The 21,203-nt window shown below is 38.5% G+C and overlaps 1 protein-coding gene across 1 annotated transcript in view; it reads right to left on the reverse strand.

The window, feature by feature from the left end:
- The window catches only part of LOC127447228 (prostaglandin F2 receptor negative regulator-like), a 36,046-nt gene that overhangs the window by 13,141 nt on the left and 1,702 nt on the right, over positions 1–21,203 (reverse strand). Inside the window, exons 2-6 of the mRNA XM_051708925.1 lie at positions 17,930–18,301; positions 15,046–15,462; positions 12,147–12,530; positions 2,056–2,478; positions 101–505 (exon numbers count right to left, since the gene is read on the reverse strand). Coding sequence (XP_051564885.1) covers positions 101–505; positions 2,056–2,478; positions 12,147–12,530; positions 15,046–15,462; positions 17,930–18,301 — 2,001 coding nt within the window. The remainder of the gene's footprint in view (positions 1–100; positions 506–2,055; positions 2,479–12,146; positions 12,531–15,045; positions 15,463–17,929; positions 18,302–21,203) is intronic.

Genomic DNA, 21,203 nt, shown 5'->3' on the forward strand with positions numbered 1-21,203 from the left:
TGATCTCAGCTGTAATCATGCCAACAGGCAATTCTGCATCACCCATTTGGGTACTAAAGCTCTATGCATTATGAGTACAGTCTAGTTAGCATGATAATACCTGTGTCTGCAAAAGCAATCTCGATCTTGTTGGATTCCGCACTGACGGCTTTGATCCAGTCTTGGCTCTGGTCACGCGTCCAGGCTGTTACATCGCAATAATAGAACCCACGATCCGAGACCTGCGCCCCATACAAACGGAAGCGGTACTCTAGCTGCCCGGTCTTCTCCAGAACCACACTGTCAATTCGGCTCGGCTCGCTCCACTCCTCTAGCTGTAGGACTGAGTCCGGACTAAGTGATAAAACTTTGCGTGACTTTCCTCCCAAAGTCTCCTCAAAGCGGATGAGCACAGAGTAACCAGGATTCTGTAGGTTCTGACCAGTCACCTGGCAGCTCATCTCAAACGTGGATCCACCAGTGGAAGCTTCTCTCACGCGATGCGCTGCTACACGCAAAACCGGTACTGCAAAGACAAAGATATTGCATAATCTTTGGAACGATATAGTCTGAGAAGAATAAAATAATTTCTTAAATTCAGCATTAATAGTCCATCAAATTCAATTGATGAATTCTGTATGATGCAAGGAATATGAAGAGACCAGAATATGACTTCAGGTTATAACAATTTAACCACTAGGCATAAAATACAACACTGCTCAAATACACTCAAAGTATGGTGGCAATGTTACCCAATGTTTTAATTTCCCAAAACCTTTGCAAACATACAAGCTCACTTTTGGCTGCCAACAATTTATTGGAGAACAGGGTCAAAAATAAAACATTTCTTCAGTCATTTTTTTTTCTGAGCCTTTGTCTAAAGATCTTCTGACCAAATTTTTAAGTTTGGACAAAAGGAGAAATAGGACGAGCACCAAAAAAAAAAAAAAGGCAGAAAATATAGTCAGGCAGACTGTTATATGCACAAAAAAATAAAACACAATAAACATAGGTGCAACTTTGAGCTGTTGTTGCCACTAGAGGTTTTGAGAGACCAACCCCAAAATTGCCACCAGGAATGTTCAGAATCTCCCTAAAAAGTGTGCCAAATTTCACAACATTTTACCATATTTTTCTATGGGCTGCATTAAACTCCCAGACAGAAATGGCTACTACTTACAAATACAATATGTCAGAGTACAGCCTCAAGTGAAATCAAGGGTGCAGAACAGACTGTCCAGTCTCAAACAGAGAGGCGATTGTGTGAACTAAATCTGTCTTCAGAGAAAAAAAACACCATCACAGCCACAATTAAAACCATTTACTCTAATCCCTTTTTGAGAGACATTAAGGATTTTAAACTTCATCTGTTTTTATTTGCACCTATAAATGCAGTGCTCTAAGTAGTATAACTGTCACAGTTGCCGGGAGCACTTAGCCCATGACGTAGAATACGAATGTCAGTATTAAGAGTGCCCACAAATCTTAAAAAACTGGCAAGGGGAAAGTTATGAAGTGGCTAAAGGCCAGCAACTTACAAGAAGCAAGTATGTGAACACAGACGCATTCCTAAATGTGTCAGACTGCAATTCATTAGGCAACCCAATTACGTATTGCATTCTCAGCGTTACAACATGGGCGCTATAGGGGACATTAGCGTAAACCATCTTATTTAACAGTTAATTTTCTCTTTCAGGTCAACAACTGTCCTGGTGGAGAAATGTTTAGAAGAAATCTTGCTGACCAAATCAGTTAAAGTTGACATGTTTATAGCTAGTTACCTGAATAACACTACATATTGTTTAATGGTGCAGACATCTGAAGTTATCTATTGCCCCATTGAGTACTAAGGTTTGTTTCCATACCTCAGCAGTGCAAGAATGCATATTGAAGGTGAAATGTGTATTTTCACGATGTTAATATATTTTCTCCTGTCTCAGTTTAATATGCAGCAACAAACATAATCAAGCCATCAAGTTTTGAAACAAGGATTCATGCCCAATCTAGCCAAATCATGCCTAATGAACATTCGGAAGAAATCCTCATAAAATCGAAGACCACAAATCTAGTGCTTACTCTTTGGTGACCACTGAACAATCACAGGAGTTGACTGGACATCCTTCGCTTTTTCCCATCCACCTTGCCGGGCAGGAGTCCACGCAGTTACGGTGCAAAAATAAGAGCCCATGTCTGCGTCTCGAGTCTGTAGCACTCGCAGAATGAAGATGTTGGGTTCTCTCCTGGACACTGCTATGTCTCCTCTCTCCAGCCTCTGCTGGTACTCACTACCTGTCATCAGAGCTCCATCCTCATTGAGGGAGGCTATCGGGCTCTTCTTCTGAGACACATCTCCAGGTGTGTTAGTGGAGTAAGACCAGGACACGCCCAGGCGGCCATCTTGGAGGTTGAGGAGGTCAGTCACCTGACATCGTAGTTCAGTGGGGTCACTGGTAAACTGAGGGGTCAGAGGGGCTTCTAGGGTCACCTTAAACTGTGGCTCTGTGGGAAAGGAAGGGAACAAAAGTGTAATCAGTCACGCAAGATATTTTTTAGCAAGTTAGCAATGCCATATGGCTACATCTACAGCTAATGATTGCACTATTTTTTTAGGTTTGGTACCTTTACAGCACAAGTAACAGCTAGGGATGGGTTATATAGGGATATTCACAATACAGTACAATACACAATGATTTTCCTGGCAATATAAAATTAAAGCAACATGATGAAAAGTGTGATGATCTTAAACATTTTTGGCCAAAAAGTTCACAAAAACTTTGAGTCATTAGCTTTACGATCCCTTTTCTCATGACATGGGACTACAGGAGAGTTATTTAAGGAGTGGTCACATTTTGTAGTCATTTTAATGGAAATCAGGATGATCATTAATTCGTGATGGACTTCCGGTGGTGAAGAATTTCCCATAGCAGATTTCGTTTTAAGTTCATGTTTGTTGAACTTTGACAGCTGAATTCGCTGAAGTTGCTTGGTTTGGAAGTGACCTCTGAGTGGGTGGTTCTTTTTACGCAGTTACACTGAATATTCACAATGGACAAGGATATAATTTTAGTGGCGAGTTTCTTTTTGAAATCACTCTCAAAGAGTTTAAAGTGCAGCATAAAAGTTTTCTGTTGGTTTCACATGCACTCAACATCTGCCCACGCCTTCTTCAGCTGCGGAATTTCGCCGTGCAAAGGTAAATGTGATTTCTAGGCAAGTATAGTAGTTTATAACGTACGCATTTTTATAATGGTGCAAAATTTTCCCTAGTTTTCATTTACTGCAAAACTGTGCATAAAACTGACCTTAATTATATTTAACTATATTTTCAGTTTTTTTTTTTCCTACTTGCATTAAAGGTGCATTCAGTATTTTTTTTTCTGTCACTTAGGGGTGTAGATACAGCATCACTCGAATGGAACAGTTGCCACTGTAGACATTCACTACTCACAGTCAGCCATGATTAATTTAATCCATGAGTGAAAGAGTCCAATAACAGGGTGGTTACTGAGATAAAGCAAGTAGTATTCAGCTGGTCACGTGATCCTAATATGGCAGCCCCAATGAGGGGACCCTCTCCATGTAGAATAAAACCGCTTTTATAAGGTTACTGATATGACTGGAGTTTTCATTTCATGTGAGTGGACATGATATTTCTTTAGGAGTAAAACTTTGTCAAGGAAATATAAAAAATACTGAGAACACCTTTAAACTTTTGAATGTATTTGACTACAATGGTTGTTTGTTTAAAATGTTCCTCTGATTGGAATGGGGGTTGGGGGGGGTCACCCTTTTAAGCCATTTCAAAGAAAATACATAAATATATATTGAATCAAGACACATAGTTAAAGCTGAAGTGTGTAACTTTTTTCTTATCAATCTTAATAATCAGAGACAACTAAGTAAGACATTAGTTGGTTAATTTTCTCAAAAACTGCATACTGTACTGCACTGTATACCACCCAGCACTGGTGACAGCTGAGGGACATAGTTAACCTCTGATTACAGTATTAGCAACAAATAACTCACTGGAAGTCACTGTACTGTTTTGCTAGTCTGCACTCCTACTCGACCGTTATATACAGCTGTATCAGGTGGCGGATCACTGTCTGCACTCCTACTACTACTACTCCGGTAATTACCACACCACAATACTGCTCATTTGCATAAGGTAGGCCTGCATCACCAACGGTCACCGTAGCTCACCGGAAATCACCACCTCTTATTGACGATGAATGACTTCCGGATGTTTTGTCGCTGCAAATCACTGTCATTGTGATAGGCCCTTTACTCTGGGGAAGAAGGGAAGGGCAAGGGTGCACATTCTCTCAATTTACAGCTGTCATTGTTCAGGCAGGTCTGGCTTTGTATACTTGACATCAGGCCAGCTCACTCATGGCCACTGTAGTGACTTGGACACATACTGTATGCAGCTGTTGTGTGCTTTGAGAAAAGACACCAGTTACTGTGACTAGAACAACACACTTCCCTAGTTCTATTTGAATTAATGTACACTTAATGACAAAGAGCTTGGAGTGACACAATTATTCTTTAACATACCAGTATCACACTAGAATAGATAATACTCATGCACTTCCTCGAAGGTTTTGTTTCACATAAATGTGATTTGTTTTTCAAATCTGATCTTTAGAACTGACTACATTGTCATTTTGCGAGCAATGGAATTGGTGTCTTCAGACAGCACAGTCAATATCTGAAATTAACATCCGCCAACCCTCCAAATGCAGGTAAAAATCGGCAATGGTGGGTAACTCAGTCACTCTTACTAGTCACTTTGTTTAGTGACATTGGAACACTTCTAGCCACAGTGGCCGGTGAGCCAAAATGTTAATTTCAAACCCTGAATATTTATATCTACATTGGTTGCTATTATAATGACAATATCACAATTAGCACAATGGCAAGAGACATACAAGAGTAGCTGTCATTGTGGAAGGAAGATGAAAAACTGGACATTTTCTATATGCTCATGTCCATCATGACTCCTTGCTACAGTGCTAGATTCATAAGACAACATACATGTCAGAGGCTTTACTATATTTTACATTCATACTTATGCAGTGTCTAAAACTACTCACTCGCCATTCACCCATTCTCAATTTATTACATATGAATGGCACATGTGAGCGTAAATGAATGAATTCACAACTGTAGACACTACTGCACTTTCTGTATGACATTAGTCACATTGTGCATTTTATGCAGTATTTTGCTATTTAGACTACAAACAACTAAACTGATTTTAGTTGAATATGCCAAAAATATTTGATTTGAGCTGCCTGACATTTTTAACATTTCACTCACTCTTTACGCAGAGATATCTTTTGAACACAACATCATTAGACCATACAAAGCAAAATAAATAAATACAAAGTAAATGTAAAAAAAATGTTGGCCCAATGTAGAGCAAAACAACACGGCAGAGCTTTGAATATACTGCTACACGGAAATTCCCCAAGCTGAATTCACAGCGCAGTTAGAATATATATATATATATATATAAGATTAACATTTAACATTGAGGGAGAGGACTTCAAAAATACATCTGCATGTTAAACAGAGCTCCTTGAAATGCTTCCATCATCAGCAGCTAACAGGAAAAAATGATAGCACATAATGAAGAGATTTATAATTGAACAGAGAGACAGAACTCTTAGATTAACAGTTGTAATGTTTTACAATAAGCCATTAAGGAGAGAGAGGAATGCCTTAGAAATGAGGCCTCAAGAGAGCTAAATGGAAACACTCCAAAGAAACAACATTGAAAGGAGGAAACTACTGCCACTTAGAAACATGTCCTTTCATAACAAAGCCAAAAATTACAGTGAATGTATTCACATTAGTGAATAATATGACCAAACACGGAGTAATTTTACAATTCTGTAACAGTATACATCACAATATAAATATTTTTGCTGGAAATTGCACCATAAATGTTTTTTTATATATAGTGCATTCAGAAAGTATTCAGACCCCTTAATTTTTTTCACGTTTTTTATGTTGCAGACTTATGCTAAAATGCTTTCAATGAAATTTTTTCACATCAATCTACACTCCATACCCCATAAAAACAAAGCAAAAAAACAGATTTTTGAAAACTTTGCAAATTCATTAAAAATTTAAATTAAAATTAAATATCACACTGACATACACTGGCAGCCAAAAGTTTGGAATAATCTACAGATTTTGCTGTTTCGGAAGGAAATTGGTACTTTAATTCACCAAAGTGGCATTCAACTGATCACAACCATGGCATGATTGTTGATGCCAGACGGGCTGATTCGAGTATTTCTGTAACTGCTGATCTCCTGGGATTTTTTACGCACAACAGTCTCTAGAGTTTACGCAAAATGGTGCCAAAAACAAAAAAACATCCAGTGAGTGGCAGTTCTGCGGACGGAGTTGATGAGAGAGGTCAATGGAGAATGGCCAGACTGGCTCGAGCTGACAAAAGCTACGGTAACTCAGATAACCACTCTGTACAATTGTAGTGCACAGAATAGCATCTCAGAATGCACAACACGTCGAACCTTGAGGCAGATGTGTTATATATATATATATATATATATATATACACTGCCTGGCCAAAAAAAAGTTGTATGCTCTAATATTCCACACGCATTCGTTGTGGCATTGTTGGCAACTTTATGCAAAATCATAACATTTATTTCAATTATTTATTTTTTGGCCGAGAGTCAAACCACTCCGTAAAGTCTTCTTCAGCACATCCCAAAGACTTTCAATGTGGTTAAGATCATGACTCTGTGGTGGCCAATTCATGTGTGAAAATGATGACCCTGAACCACTCTTTCACAATCTGAGCCCAATGAATCGTGGTATCGTCGTCCTGGAATATGCCCGTGCCGTCAGGGAAGAAAAAATCCATTGATGGGATAACCTGGTCATTGAGTACATTCAGGTAGTCAGCTGACTTAATTTTATTGCCGCATAACATTGCTGAAACTAGACCTGACCAATTGAAGCAATCCCAGATCATAACTCTGTCTCCAGAGGCTTGTACAGTGGGCACTATGTATGACAGGTGCATCGCTTCACGTGCTTCCCTTCTTACCCTAATGCGTCCATCACTTTGGAATAGGGTAAATCTGGACTCATCAGACCACATGACCTTTTTCCATTGCTCCACAGTCCAATCTTTATGCTCCCTAGCAAATTGAAGTCTTTTTTTCCGATTAGCTGCACTAACAAGTGGCTTTCTTGTTTAGTCCCAATCCTGTAAGTTCTTGTTGCATTGTGTGTGGAAATGCTCTTATTTTCACTATTAAACATAGCCGTGAGTTCTACTATTGATTTTTTACGATGTGACTTTTTAGTGGTCTCCAATCACGATCATTCAAGATCTTTTTCCGACTACATTTCTTCAGTGAAGCTGAGGGTTCACCACAATCCTTCCAGGTTTTAATAATATGTTGGACAGTTCTTAACCCAATTCCAGTGATTTCAGCAATTGTTTTCTTTGCTTGATGCAGGCCAAACCTTTCCAAATAACTTCTGAAATACAGTAACATCTTTTCCGGGACCATGGGATACGTCTTCCGACATGGTTGTTTAAGAAATGAGAAGCTATACACTGCATCAATTAGGGTTAAAAGAATTGTTGCAAGCTGAACCATATTAATCATTGCAATAATGATCCAATCATAGGCTCTTAAGTATCTACTTATTTAAATCCAAATGGCAACTTTTTTTTTTTGACCAGGAAGTGTATACAATCATGTGGCAATCAATGAGGCCCATTTTTGGATAATCCAGTAAATTAAATACTATACAAATGAAAGGTACTTCATCTCATTTAATTATTTTCTCTTTCTTTATTTGGAACTTGATGGACAAAGCAAAAGACAAATTATGTACCAAAACACTAATAATGTTATGAAACGGACTGTTAGTGGAGCAGAGCACCAACAATTTCCCCTTCGTGCTCAAAGCATTCTATAATCACTTCGCTCCGGCTCCACTCTGGGTTTTCCATTTCATGCTCCCGGCTCACAACCCGCTCACTGATAAGAGAAACCGCTCTCTGCGTTCTCTCCATGGCAATATGCACACCTAATTACAGCTCTACTGTAAAGTTATTTCAGTATGCTTGTGAATACCACAAACCTCTGTGCAGATGATGTATTAAATATTAATGTGCTTTATTATAGCACTAACATTTGTCTATATTCAATTATTTATACAATCTTATTTTTGAAACATATCTGCAACATTTTCTGGAATAAATTAAATAAATTACCAAACGACAAAATCATTTAAATAAATAACCAAACAAAAAATTATAATAATAATAGATTATTAAGCCTATGTACAGTATGACTGCCCTTTAATTAATAATTCAACCTTGCCCTAAAAATCTGTGTATGAAATAATGTTGGGTTGAATGTGCTAAACTTTTTCAATATTCATTTACTTACTAAGACTAGATATGACTATCAAAACTATATGTCCAATACTAAGTTCATTTTCAGAAATACTAACGTTTGAATCTTTTAAATATTTTAAATCGACCCCTCTCTACATACTTCAGATCATGTTTGCTGAGCTTCTTCATTTGCAAATGTAAACTGCATAAATTAAGGAACTAAAAAATACATTTTAGAGGCCAATCAATTAATGTCAAACTACGCAATATTAATAAATTGATAAGTTCAGTTGGTGTTTAAGGTCATTCAATGTTCAAATCTATTTAATATGGGACATAATGCAATTGAGATGGCGATGCATTAGATTAGAATGATGATATGATTAATATTTAATAGAAGAGAGAGAGAAAAACGTAGGCCTATTACTGACCTTTAGATTTCCTTTCCACATGTGAACAGATATTATCATGTTTTCATGCCTTTTAGGATTCTACAACAAACCTGTTATCTTGGCAATCATCCCCCACTCACATTTTCCTAAGCCGTCATTTTTTATCACATTCTTTATGATAATGTCAGAAATTCCATCTTTGTTGCATGCCAATAGTGTGTAACACTGCTTAACACATGGTAAATTCTTGTTGCATTATGGGCATTAACAGGTCAGGTGCTCATGATGGAGAAATAGCGGAGAGAGAGAAAACAATGACGCTCCGATTTTCAGACAACGCGCTCCTCGCTCGAGGCAAAATCATGCTGCTCCTCTTCCACTCCGCTCCGCTCACATACTCTGGTTCTGACACAAAGATCTACTTGGAGGAGCCATATTGAAGCCATTGTAAAATAGACCACACGCTGAATTCCGCATATTAATACTTGATGTTGCCCAACAACCATTAAAGGAATGTTTCAGGTTCAACGCAAGTTAAGTTCTAGCATTTGTGGCATAATGCTGATTACCACAAAAAATTATTTAGACTCGTTCCTTGTTTGTTTTTTTATAAAGTGAAAATGCAAGTGAATGGGGCTAGTCCATTAACATAAAAATACACACTGTTTAACAAGTATAGCCACAAGACGTAAACATTATACATGTTAACATGATTTTAGTGTGATAAAATCACTTATCTTATCTGTAAAGTTTATACAATATTAAAAGTTTGTTGTCATGACAATGTAACACTGTAAGTGATTTATCACACTAAAATCATGTTAATAGGTATAAAATAGCTAAAAATAACTGCGAGTGCGTGTGTGTTTGTGTGTGAAGGGGCGGACTGGCCATAGGAAGAACCGGGACTTTTCCCGGTGGGCCAGCCGCAAAACGGCGGCGCGATATGCCGAAGGGGACCGCTTCCCAGTCCGCCCCGTTTGTGTGTGTTAACAGAGCAGTGCCATTCACTAACGTGCTGGCGCTGCACATTTATTTTATATATTTACTTATTAAAGCAGCTTTTTTTTATTCACAGAGCTGTCGCACGTCTTCAAATGGCTTTGGAGTATGACTTAGGAGTCATACGAACTACTTTAATGCTGTTTTTATGGTTCTTTTATGTCATATTAGGAGCTTGACAGTAATGAACATGACTAACACACAGTATCGGATTTGGATTGAGCTCGTCTGACCGATACCCGATCCATCTAAAAACGTCAGTATCAGAGCAGATACTGATCCAGGTATCGGATTGATGCATCCCTAAATAATATAGCAATATTTCTACACATTTCCATCATCATAGCACCCTGATCAAATTCACACATGAAAGAACAAATGCTTTTTACCTGCAAATCCATAAAGCAAATAAATTCCTTTCAATCCAGTGGCAATCTACACTAGTCCAAAATGAGTACGAGTCTAGTTCACTCTTAAATAAAGAAAATAGGGAAAGAACTAGATAAATCATTTATGCAGACAAACAGACATTATCCACCTTCCCTGACCTCACAGTGAACTATTCATAGACAAGCCGAGGTAAACTACTTCAACACAGGACTAAACAAGGAAATTGCATTCATATTCCAGAGATGCAATTGCTGAGATCTTTGCTGAGATTACTTTTAATAACAAGAGAGAAACCAATTACCAATTCAGTATCAACACTTTGTGTTGTGTGTAAATCGATACTTTCTTATGCACGCAGCTAACGTTCTAAAACACTTCGTTACTGAGAGGGTTTATGAAGGGCAAAATGTAGCGCACTGAGATAGGGCAGCCACACTGTTTGCTTGGTAAACTTCAAACAGACCTCACATGCTGTTGCATGGCTTTCTGGAGGCCGGTAAGAGGGTCACAGACAACATCAGATACTAACAACAGGGTCAACAGCAAACCAGCTGACTCCATTACCTACAAACGTGACAAAAACTTAAGAGCTTATAGCTGGACCAAGATTTTCTATATTAGTGTAGACAGCAAATACCAAGTAATGCTGCATAGTTTACAAGTAAAGTTGGGTATGGCAAGGGTAATCTTTGGGAGAAAGATGTGTTTGCAGGGATTGTTTAATGTGATAAAGCCTAATGTGACTGCCAATTTAGGCGTCACGCACCTTAAATATACATAACACAGTAACAGTACATATCATTTATAGATGGAAATGATGACTTGTGGTTCAGCTCTCTGACATTAGATGGATTCAAACATTTGACAGTTGAACTGGCACATAGTCATTTGTTCATGAATCTGACTATACTGGTTGTGCTGCATGCTTGTTGCTGCATGCAACTGGCAAGGACAATGAGAAAGATGTTTTGCCCAGTCTTTCCCTCTCATCATATTTAATTCAGACTGCAAACTCTATGGCACTGTATATTAAGTAGCACTTGCAATAAAACTAGGGCTGTCAACAGGGCTGAGAAACTAAATTAGAATTTTTGCCTTAAATATGATCAAAATTTGAACTAAATTCAAATACAAGAGGGTGCAATAAATACATACCATACAGCACCATGTTATATTATTGCAAAGAACATTCCTGGCTGTTAAAAAACAGCATATCATTTTAATTTCATTTTCATCTCCGCCTAAAGCCTGCTCACACTGAACACTTTTGCAACCAACCTGTTTACCATTTGTTCTTCTATTTATTACAAACGTCTTTGATTGTGTTTTTTAAATGATTCACAGCTGTGCTGTAAGTGTGTAGCGTAACCTGAAGCCTTAAGATTCTTTTTTGCACACACTCTTAATTTGATATTGCACAACAGTTGATTTAATGGCACGCAGGGCAATTCTGATGAGTCAGGCCTGTCTACATAGCTCCCACTGCCTGCACAGAGCATGTTTAATGGAGTCGAAGAAAACAAAACTGATAGTGCAAGGTGATAGCAAAAGTGATCTCCACCCACCAGTGTTGCTGGATAAAGGGGAGAATGAGGAAAAAGGAAATAAGAAGGATAAACTATACAGCTAGACAAAGAAAATGAAAAGTGGGACAAAATAAGATATGCTAGAACAGTGGTTTAAAAGGGAGACAACATTTTGTTGTTGACGTCAAAGGCTTGTGCGGTCAAAGTTTACAGTATTTTGGCACAATTTAATCGCTTACTTGCGGGAAGTGAGCTAAATTAGACAGGACAAAACTACGCAAGGTAAAAGAAAATATGACCCAGACTACATTAAATGTGGGTGTTTGGAATTCTGTTGGGTCACCACTTGATGTCCAACATAAAATCTAGGTTATGAAGCAAAATCAGTTGAGAACCACTGTGTTAGAATAAAGAAAAAGAGTAGAGGAAAACAGTTTGAATATGATTCTCTCTTACCTTGACGGGTCACAAGAACTTGTACAGGGTCAGATATTTTCTCCGCTGCCTGGTACCATCTTCTATTGCCCTGTGGAAGCCAGGCCTTGACAAGGCAAGAGTACAATCCAGAATCTGAGACCTCTACCTTGTGAAGGAGCAGTCTGAGTTTTCCTGCATTGACTCTGCTCACACCCACAGCTTCTGACCCATTCTGTAAGAGCCCATCACGTCCTATATGGATCAGAACCCGTGGGCTGCCTGAGCCATTGACCGATTTGACCAGCCACATCACTTCCAGACTGAGAGTGGGCAGGCCATTAGCAGACACTTTGCAGGTCAGATTCAGGGTGTCATCCACGTTGAGTGTAGTGTTCTTCTCCACGGCAACCACCAGAGACTGGGCTGAAATGTGGCAGAGGGGTCACTATTACAATAGGCTTAGATAATGTACAAAGGTATGGAGTCAGTAGCTGTGTAAGGAAAAGAAAACTAGCTTTCCACTTGTCTACCTCCTGCAGACCGTTTACTGACAGTCTGATGCATATTGCACACAAAAATGGAAGTACTTTCTTGATCCGGGAAGCTCTTTAGTCTAAAGGCCCCGATATACTCATACAAAATCAAAGAACAAATGGGTATGACGTCATTTAGAACAATATCTGGCCAAAAAGAAGGTGATTTTGGAGGGGCCTGGGTAGCTCAGCAAGTATTGACCCTGACTACCACCCCTGGAGTCACAAGTTCGAATCCAGGGTGTGCTGTGTGACTCCAGCCAGGACTCCTATGCAAACAAATTGGCCCGGTTGCTAGGGAGGGTAGAGTCACATGGGGTAACCTCCTTGTGGTCTCTATAATGTGTGGTTCTCGCTCTTGGTGGGGTGTGTGGTGAGTTGTGCGTGGATGCCGTGGAGAATAGTGTGAAGCCTCCACACGCACTACATCTCCACGGTAATGCGCTCAACAAGCCACATTATAAAATGCACGGATTGACGGTCTCAGACGCGGAGGCAACTGAAATTCGTCCTCCGCCACCACAAGGACTTAGAGCACATTGGGAATTGGGCATTCCAAATAAAAAAACATTTATATTTTTTTGCATTTATTTCGGTGGTTCGTAACAGCTCGCCTGGGCGAACTTTTAGGAAAACTTTTAACTGGCCGCTAAACACGTCATCGGTAGGTGCGACCTGGAGCTCCACCTACTTTGAGGTCGACAGCTAATTCTGTTTAAATCTGTGAAAATCCCAGGAGATCAGCAGTTATAGAAACACTCAAATCAGCCCGTCTGGCACCAACAATCATCCATGCGATTATCTAATCAGCCAATCGTGTGGCAGCAATGCAGTGCATAAAATCATGGGTCAGGAGCTTTGGTTAATGTTCACATCAACCATCAGAATGGGGAAAAAACTTAATCTCAGCGATTTGGACTGTGGCATGATTGTTGGTGCCAGATGGGCTGGTTTGAGTATTTCTGTAACTGCTTATCTCCTGGGATTTTCACGCACAACAGTCTCTAGAATTTATTTCAAATGGTGCCAAATTCAAAAAACATCCAGTGAGGGGCAGATCTGTGGACGGAAATACCGTGTTGATGAAAGAGGTCATTAGATAATGGCCAGACTGGTTCGAACTGACAAAGTCTACGGTAACTCGGATAACCGCTCTGTACAATTGTAGTGAGCAGAATAGCATCTCAGAATGCTATTGTGAGATGCGGGTTGGCGCTGTTTCGGCGGCACGAGGGGGACCTACACAATATTAGGCAGCTGGTTTTAATGTTATGGCTGATCGGTATATTATATATATATACATATAAGCTGTATATATATATATAAGCTGGAATATATATATATATATATATATATATATATATATATATATATATATATATATATATATATATATATATATATTCCAGCTTTTGACACTTAGGACAATTGAGGGACTCATATACAACTATTACACAAGATGCAAACATTCATTGATGCTCAAGAAGGCAACACACTACTATATGCATACTTTATGTAAATATCTGCTTATGTAGATTTTGAAGGGCAGTACTAAATAAAAAATGTTTTTGTATCTCTTATATTTGTATAAATTAAGAAAGGGGTGTGAACACTGATGAGACAAAAGGGGAATGCAAACGTATGCATCTTCTCAACTATATATACTGTTTATTAAACCTCCGATTAATGGGTTATCAGCCGCTTCCTTTTCTTCTGCTTTCTATCTTGTTTCTGAACAACAATCTAAATAGAGCAATTATATGATCTGGCGACTAAAAACAGCCATTTGGCTCCTTAATGTTTTAGTTAAGCAGCCAATGGCTCCAAAGTCATTTTTTTTTAGTCTGGAGCCCTGGATATGCCTCTCTTATGATCATTCTTTTACATTGGTTTTATGGTGGGTTTTTTTGTCTTTTATGGAGCTTGACAGCGCAGAGTCACTTTTTGTTTTCATTATATGGCAAAAGACGTGGAAATTTTTTTTCTTTGCTACTTTACTGTGTTTTATGATGTTTTTGTTTTTCTTTTATAGCACTTGACAATGCAGAGTCACTATTCGCTTTTAATATATGGCAAAAGACGTGGAGATTTTTTTCATTTGTTTTCCAAGAAACAAAGTAATTCGGGTTTGGAGCTACATGAGGGTGAGTAAATAATGACAGAATTTTCATTTCTGGGTGAACAATTCAACAAAAAATATAAAATGTTTTTATAGTCTTTTTAATCAATAACAGTATTGGTCATGGCATGTAATATAGCGATGCTGTTGATAAATACCAGCTTTTAATGCATTTTTATGCATGTCTTTGTAATCATGTCATCAATGTCCCGAAGTTTAGTGAGGTAAAGCCCTCGCTAGTGCCCAAAATCGTTTATTCAATATAATGGAATGAGATGTGACTCACCTGTTGGTGTAACTACAACCTTTCCCATTTCCTCAGTCCTTTCTAGAATCTTCTGCCAGTTTCTTCTTTCTTCACCCTGCCTCACCCACTCTCGGGCCATACATGTGTATTCTCCTTGATCTGTTGGCATTGCCCCTTTCAGGACCAGTCCATAAAAGCCCCCTCCACGAAGGTCCAGCTGAAACCCACTGTCTGAGTATTTCTGGATGTAGTTGCTCCCTACTACGATCTTATCATCCGGTCCAAACGTCAAGATTTCCTCTAATGGGTTCTTCCCTTTTCTTATAGACCAGGTGACTGAGAGGAAGGTGTGCTCTGTAAAGCCTCGGGTAGCATTGCAGTGAAGCTCCACTGATTCTCCCTCAGACACCGTTGGCTTGGGAATGGAAGTAGCCACCTTCAGACTGTCCCCGATCACTGAAAATAACAAACGACAGCATATGCATTTGGAACTATATGAGTGTGAGTTAATAAGCATTGTTTATTGTTCACTTTGTATGTGAAATTGCTGAAAGGAAAACTTTAGGCAGAGAAGTGTTTTGCATTTCACACTGATCCTGTATCTTTTTTAAACAGTCACTGAAAAAAAAAAATCCATTCCAAGTCTCCCTTGTCATTCCCTGTACTGAACCCCATCCTCATTAACATGTGTGTGCTACAGAAAGGGAGGAGACTTCCATGGCAACGTCTCTCCTCTGCACTAATTCTGAAGTTCCTAAACTCATCAGATGAGAAACAAACAAAGCTCACCCACTCGGTTTTAGAGAGAACAACATTTGGTTTACTGTCTTTGCCAGCTCCTCACATTTTCTTCTCAAGTGTTTGTTAAAGGAAAAACTGATTCTATGCATCTAGCCAACTACTTGGCTCCTAGTATATCCAGCACATACAGCAAAACAAGCATTTGCATTGGACCCTTGACTTATCTCACGCTCTTGCGTCTGTAAGTTTCATAGTAAAGTCAGCTCTGTATTGGCTTCTCTAAAGTTTAAGGGAATTTCCTGATGGTGACTGGTTTTTCACTTTCCTTTCTATTCCCAGAGAAAGCAAACAAATCTTGCAACTTAAACAGAAACAAATGATGTTACAGAGAATACAAGTTAATGACAAACTAATCTCACTCTTTGATATTTTTACGTCTTGCATTGGGTTGGTTATGACAGTATATACTGTGTGACAGTAGAAATGTCAACTGAGATTTTTAGTGACATATTGTGGGAAGGAATACTTTAGGTTATTTACACAAGCAATGAAGAAACTTGATGTAATGTAAAAATACAGAGCAGAATGTGCCCCAAACAAATCAAGACGAGGATGTACTTGTTAAGGGGTGTTGTTAAAGTAATTGTTGACCCAGAAATGATCATTCTCTCATCATTTACTCACCCTTATGCAGTCTCAAATGCGTATGACTTTCTTCTGCGGAACACAAACTAAGATATTTTGATGTGAAAATAACCATACAATGCAAGTCAAAACATTCAAGCTCTAAAAAGGACATAAAGGCAGCAAAAAGGTAATCCATACGACGCAAGGGGTTTAATCTGTGTCTTTTGAAGTAATACGTTTTGGGTGAGAACAGACCAAAATGGAACTCATTTTCCACTATAAATCTTAATCTGAAGCCTGATTACACTTTCGCGCTTGACGCATGCGCAGAGCACTGTACACGCGTTCTGCCCATGTAGACGCACTGAAGACATGCTTTGCGCATTAAACCATTAGAGTCGTATGGATTACCGTTATGCTGTCTGTCATTTTTGGGGCTTGGAAATTTTGGACCCCATTGACTTGCATTGTGTGGAAATATTCACATTTCCTTCAAAATATCTTCTTTTTTTGTTACGTAGAACAAAGAAAGTCATTAGAGTTTGAGACGACATAAGGGTGAGTAAATGATGAGAGAATTATCATTTTTGGGTGAACTATTCCTTTGAATACAACGTGAAAGGGAGGTTAGCTACATTAAACTGTTGCAATAACACAGAATATGATGTGCAATAACAGAAACCTAAATGCATCAATGATGTGTTTAATACATATAAATAATCTACATAAATGACTGATCACTCTTTGTGCATTTCAATATTTTAGCTAATTAAAGTGTAAAATATCACACAGCTGTTCCTTCAAGTAATGCTCAAGAAATGCAATCCGCTTTTCAACATGAATATGTCCATAGAAGTCAGTGGATGCATGGCCCATAGAGTGATACTGAAGCCATGCCTCTATGCCAGTCTATGGCAGATACCTCCATCATTAGATTTCAGGGAAGTAAAGATCGATGTTCATTGGACGAAACACGTAATTTTGCATCCCGCCCAGGCGCTGTGTTTCCCTGGGAACTCTGTGGGGGTTTTAGAAGCGCTATTTGCATTGGATATGCATCTTTTTGCCTATTGGGACATTGGGCTTTCAATCACAATTTTTTTGTCCCACCTGGAAGCCCTGTCTTTCTATGTGATGATTTGTCAAGCTCCCAAATGTGCAGGACAACTGGCCAATTAATGGCAATCTGCAATTTGATGTAACATTTATTTCATCTTTCATAACCATATATTTTGTCTATTTTACTGCAAAAACAGTTTTGAGATTAGTTAATTATTTTCATCAAGCAATTTCTTTGTTTGAGTAGTAGTTTGAGCACCCAAAACAATAGTCTGTGATTCTTCACTTTTAAAAAGCATCAGTCGTCACTGATACACAGGTGTGCGTATACTGTATATCGTACAATGGCTTCAAATGTGGCTCATTCAATGGAAACTAAAGTGTTCCTTGCTTTGTAAGGTTAAAAACCTCTGCACTAGCACAAGGTCACAAGACAGATATGATATGAGCAAATTATGCTGGTAAACATAATAATGTCCTTGCATGAATGACTTACCTTTGAGCTCTACATTGGCGTTGTAGTTCCCACTGATAACTGAATCCGTGCTCGGTGTACTGCAACGATAAACGCCACTGTCTGTTGCTCTGACCTTCTTGAACTTCAGTTCCACAGCAGCATCCCCGAGCTTACTAAAACTGATATCACCAGTTTTGACCCGGTCCATCACTGAAATGTCTGTGTAAGTGTTATCAAACGTGGAGATAAGCTGGAGCTGATGGTCACCAGCGAGCACCATAGACCACTCGAACTCCTGATCTCTGGGTCCCTCATACTCCGATACATCACAGCGAATGGACACAGCCTGCCCCTCGACATGTACCAGTGGACCAACTGGAACCTTCACCACACGACTCTCACAGACCACCACTGACAGAAGAAGAGAAGCTTAGTCAGATATGGAGTACTGTATGTCCAAAGGAAATATAGGACTGCTTAAGCTGGGTATTGAGAGAAGCATGAATGGACCGTTGACAACGAAAAATAACACAGCAATTCAAAAGTTTGGACACACCAACTAATTCACTATTATTGAAAGATCTATGAAATGAAAATATGGAAATAATAATTTTGTTTTGTGCAAATAACTTGATCAAAGGACAGATTTTTAATAAGAGAGAGTTGTGTCTTTTCAAATTTCAGAAAACATTCAACAATTCAATTGGCTCTTTGCAAACAATTTATTATATGTTCTTCCTTTCCCAATAACTGATCAGGCTGCATATCCCCTTCTCATTTCAAGATAAATTAGTTTAGATGGAATCTACACACCAAAATATTTGAATAACTGTGCCTTTCAACAGTTCCTTCAGAATTTCATTTGGATATACGTCTAAAGAGTGTGCATGCAAAACTGTGCAAATTAGTTCAGAATTTAATAGGACGAGGATTTCTAAACATTTTGTTAAAAAATTCAACTGGGTTTTACACAGCTGTTGCTAGGCAACTACAGCCATAATCAATCCCATAATTATACATTTAGTCACAGAATTAATCTGCATGCCAGGTGTAGTGGATTTTATAGCAAAATTATGGTTGTTGTAAAAAAGAAATAGTTTAAAAATAGTCAAGTTGCCATTGTTTGTCCTTTCAAAGATTCACTCAAATTATTTTTGTTGCTCGTTCAATTTACTTAATTAAAATTAACTGAAGCAACACAATTCTAGAACATTTACAATTTGATTTCATAGTGTTCGAGCCATTTAAATTAGTAAAATGTAACCTTACTTAATCCATTTAGGTATACATGAATACTTTTTGTGGTGTTAATGTAGCATTGATGAAACTGGGCAGGGGATTTCCATTTCCATACATGCATGGGACTCGATAGGGAGAGTAAATGTTAAAATTAAGTGTTATTCTATGTGTTTTATGTGTTTAAGATGAATATAAAGGCAGAGACTCATTAGTATTTCATGTTTTAACATGTTGAGATTTAGAAGAGCTTCTGTTATGCTGGAGTTTTGTGGATTATTAAAGAGTGGAGCTGAGCAAACAATAAGGACAGGTAGTTGTCACACATAATTAATTGCTCACTTCGTTGAGCCAATGCTGTGCTAACCATAGCATAGTTACTAAACTACACTCTGTAGTGCTTCCAACTAGCATGTATTTAGCATGCTAACATTCACTTTAACTAGTTAGTACATGTAGAAATAAAATAGATTTATTTGAGTTACACTGACATGTCTAATTTTGTTGGGTTTACCCAATTCAACTAGGTTCTTTCTATACAAAGTGTCTGTGTTGAGATTACATAGTAATTTAAAGTTACACCGATCAGCCACAACATTAAAACAGCCTGCCTAATATTGTGTAGATCCCCCTCGTGCCACCAAAAAAGCGCCAACCCGCATCTCAGAATAACATTCTGAGATGCTATTCTTCTCACCACAGTTTTACAGAGCGGTTATTGGAGTTATTGTAGACTTCGTCAGTTTGAACCAGTCTGGCCATTCTCTGTTGACCTCTCTCATCAACAAGACGTTTCCATCCACAGAACTGCTGCTCACTGGATGTTTTTTTGTTTTTGGCACCATTCTGAGTAAATTCTAGAGACTGTTGTGCATGAAAATCCCAGAGATCAGCAGTTACAGAAATACTCAAACCAGCCCGTCTGGCATCAATAATCATCCATGCGATTATCTAATCAGCCAATTGTGTGGCAGCAGTGCAGTGCATAAAATCAAGCAGATATGGGTCAGGAGCTTCAGTTAATGTTCACATCAACCATCAGAATGGGGAAAACATTTTATCTCAGTGACTTGGACCTTGGTATGATTGTTGGTGCCAGATGGGCTGGTTTTAGTATTTCTGTAACTGCTGATCTCCTGGGATTTTCACACACAACAGTCTCTAGAATTTACTCAGAATGGTGCAAAAAACATCCATTGAGCGGCAGTTCTGCAGATGGAAATGCCTTGTTAATGAGAGGTCAATAATGGCCAGACTGGTTTGAACTGACAAAGTCTACGGTGACTCATATAACCGCTTTGTACAATTGTGTTACAATTGAGAATGCTATTCTGAGATGCGGGTTGGCACTGTTTTGGTGGCACGAGGGGGACCTACACAATATTAGGCAGGTGGTTTTAATGTTGTGGCTGATCGGTGTTTGAAAACTAATTTTAAACATGTGGAACTATGGTCCATGATTGAATCAAATTCAGTCAAAGAGCTATTTGTATAGAGTGTTCCTTCACAATCAGGTGAGACATGTCTTTGCTGCTTGGACACCTTTGAGGCTCTGGAAAAAAGGTAAAAATCCTTGACTTATGCTGACTATAGGTTTCCATAGGTTTTAGTAACAACAGGTTTAGCCATGGACTATGATCTGAGACTTGTCGGTTGCAGGTGACATTATGGAGATGAAGATTCTCATTCTAGAGAGCTTTTGGTTGTACAAAACATTTCTGAGCTGAGTGCAAGAGCAGTCATTAGTATTTTCGGTCTGGTTAGGTTTTCAAATGTCTATATGTGCTAAGGTTAATCTTGTAAACTTTGAGTTCATTAGCATATTGATGGTCACAAATGCTAACAAACTCGAACTAAAAGTTACAAAAATTCAATTGATTCCTTGGTTTTCTTTAAGCTTTAATCAGAACTCGCCTAAGATCAGACGTTGCAATTTACACCAACTCCTTTGAGTATCAATGCTTTTGAACCCACAGATACAAAAAGATGTGTCTATTTACAGAAATTGTAATAATAAATAACCATATTAGTCAACTTATGATATCAAAGCATTGGAATGAAGACATGTTGTCTAAAC

Source organism: Myxocyprinus asiaticus, chromosome 10 (assembly GCF_019703515.2).
Source record: "Myxocyprinus asiaticus isolate MX2 ecotype Aquarium Trade chromosome 10, UBuf_Myxa_2, whole genome shotgun sequence".
In the NCBI taxonomy this organism is placed as follows: domain Eukaryota; kingdom Metazoa; phylum Chordata; class Actinopteri; order Cypriniformes; family Catostomidae; genus Myxocyprinus; species Myxocyprinus asiaticus.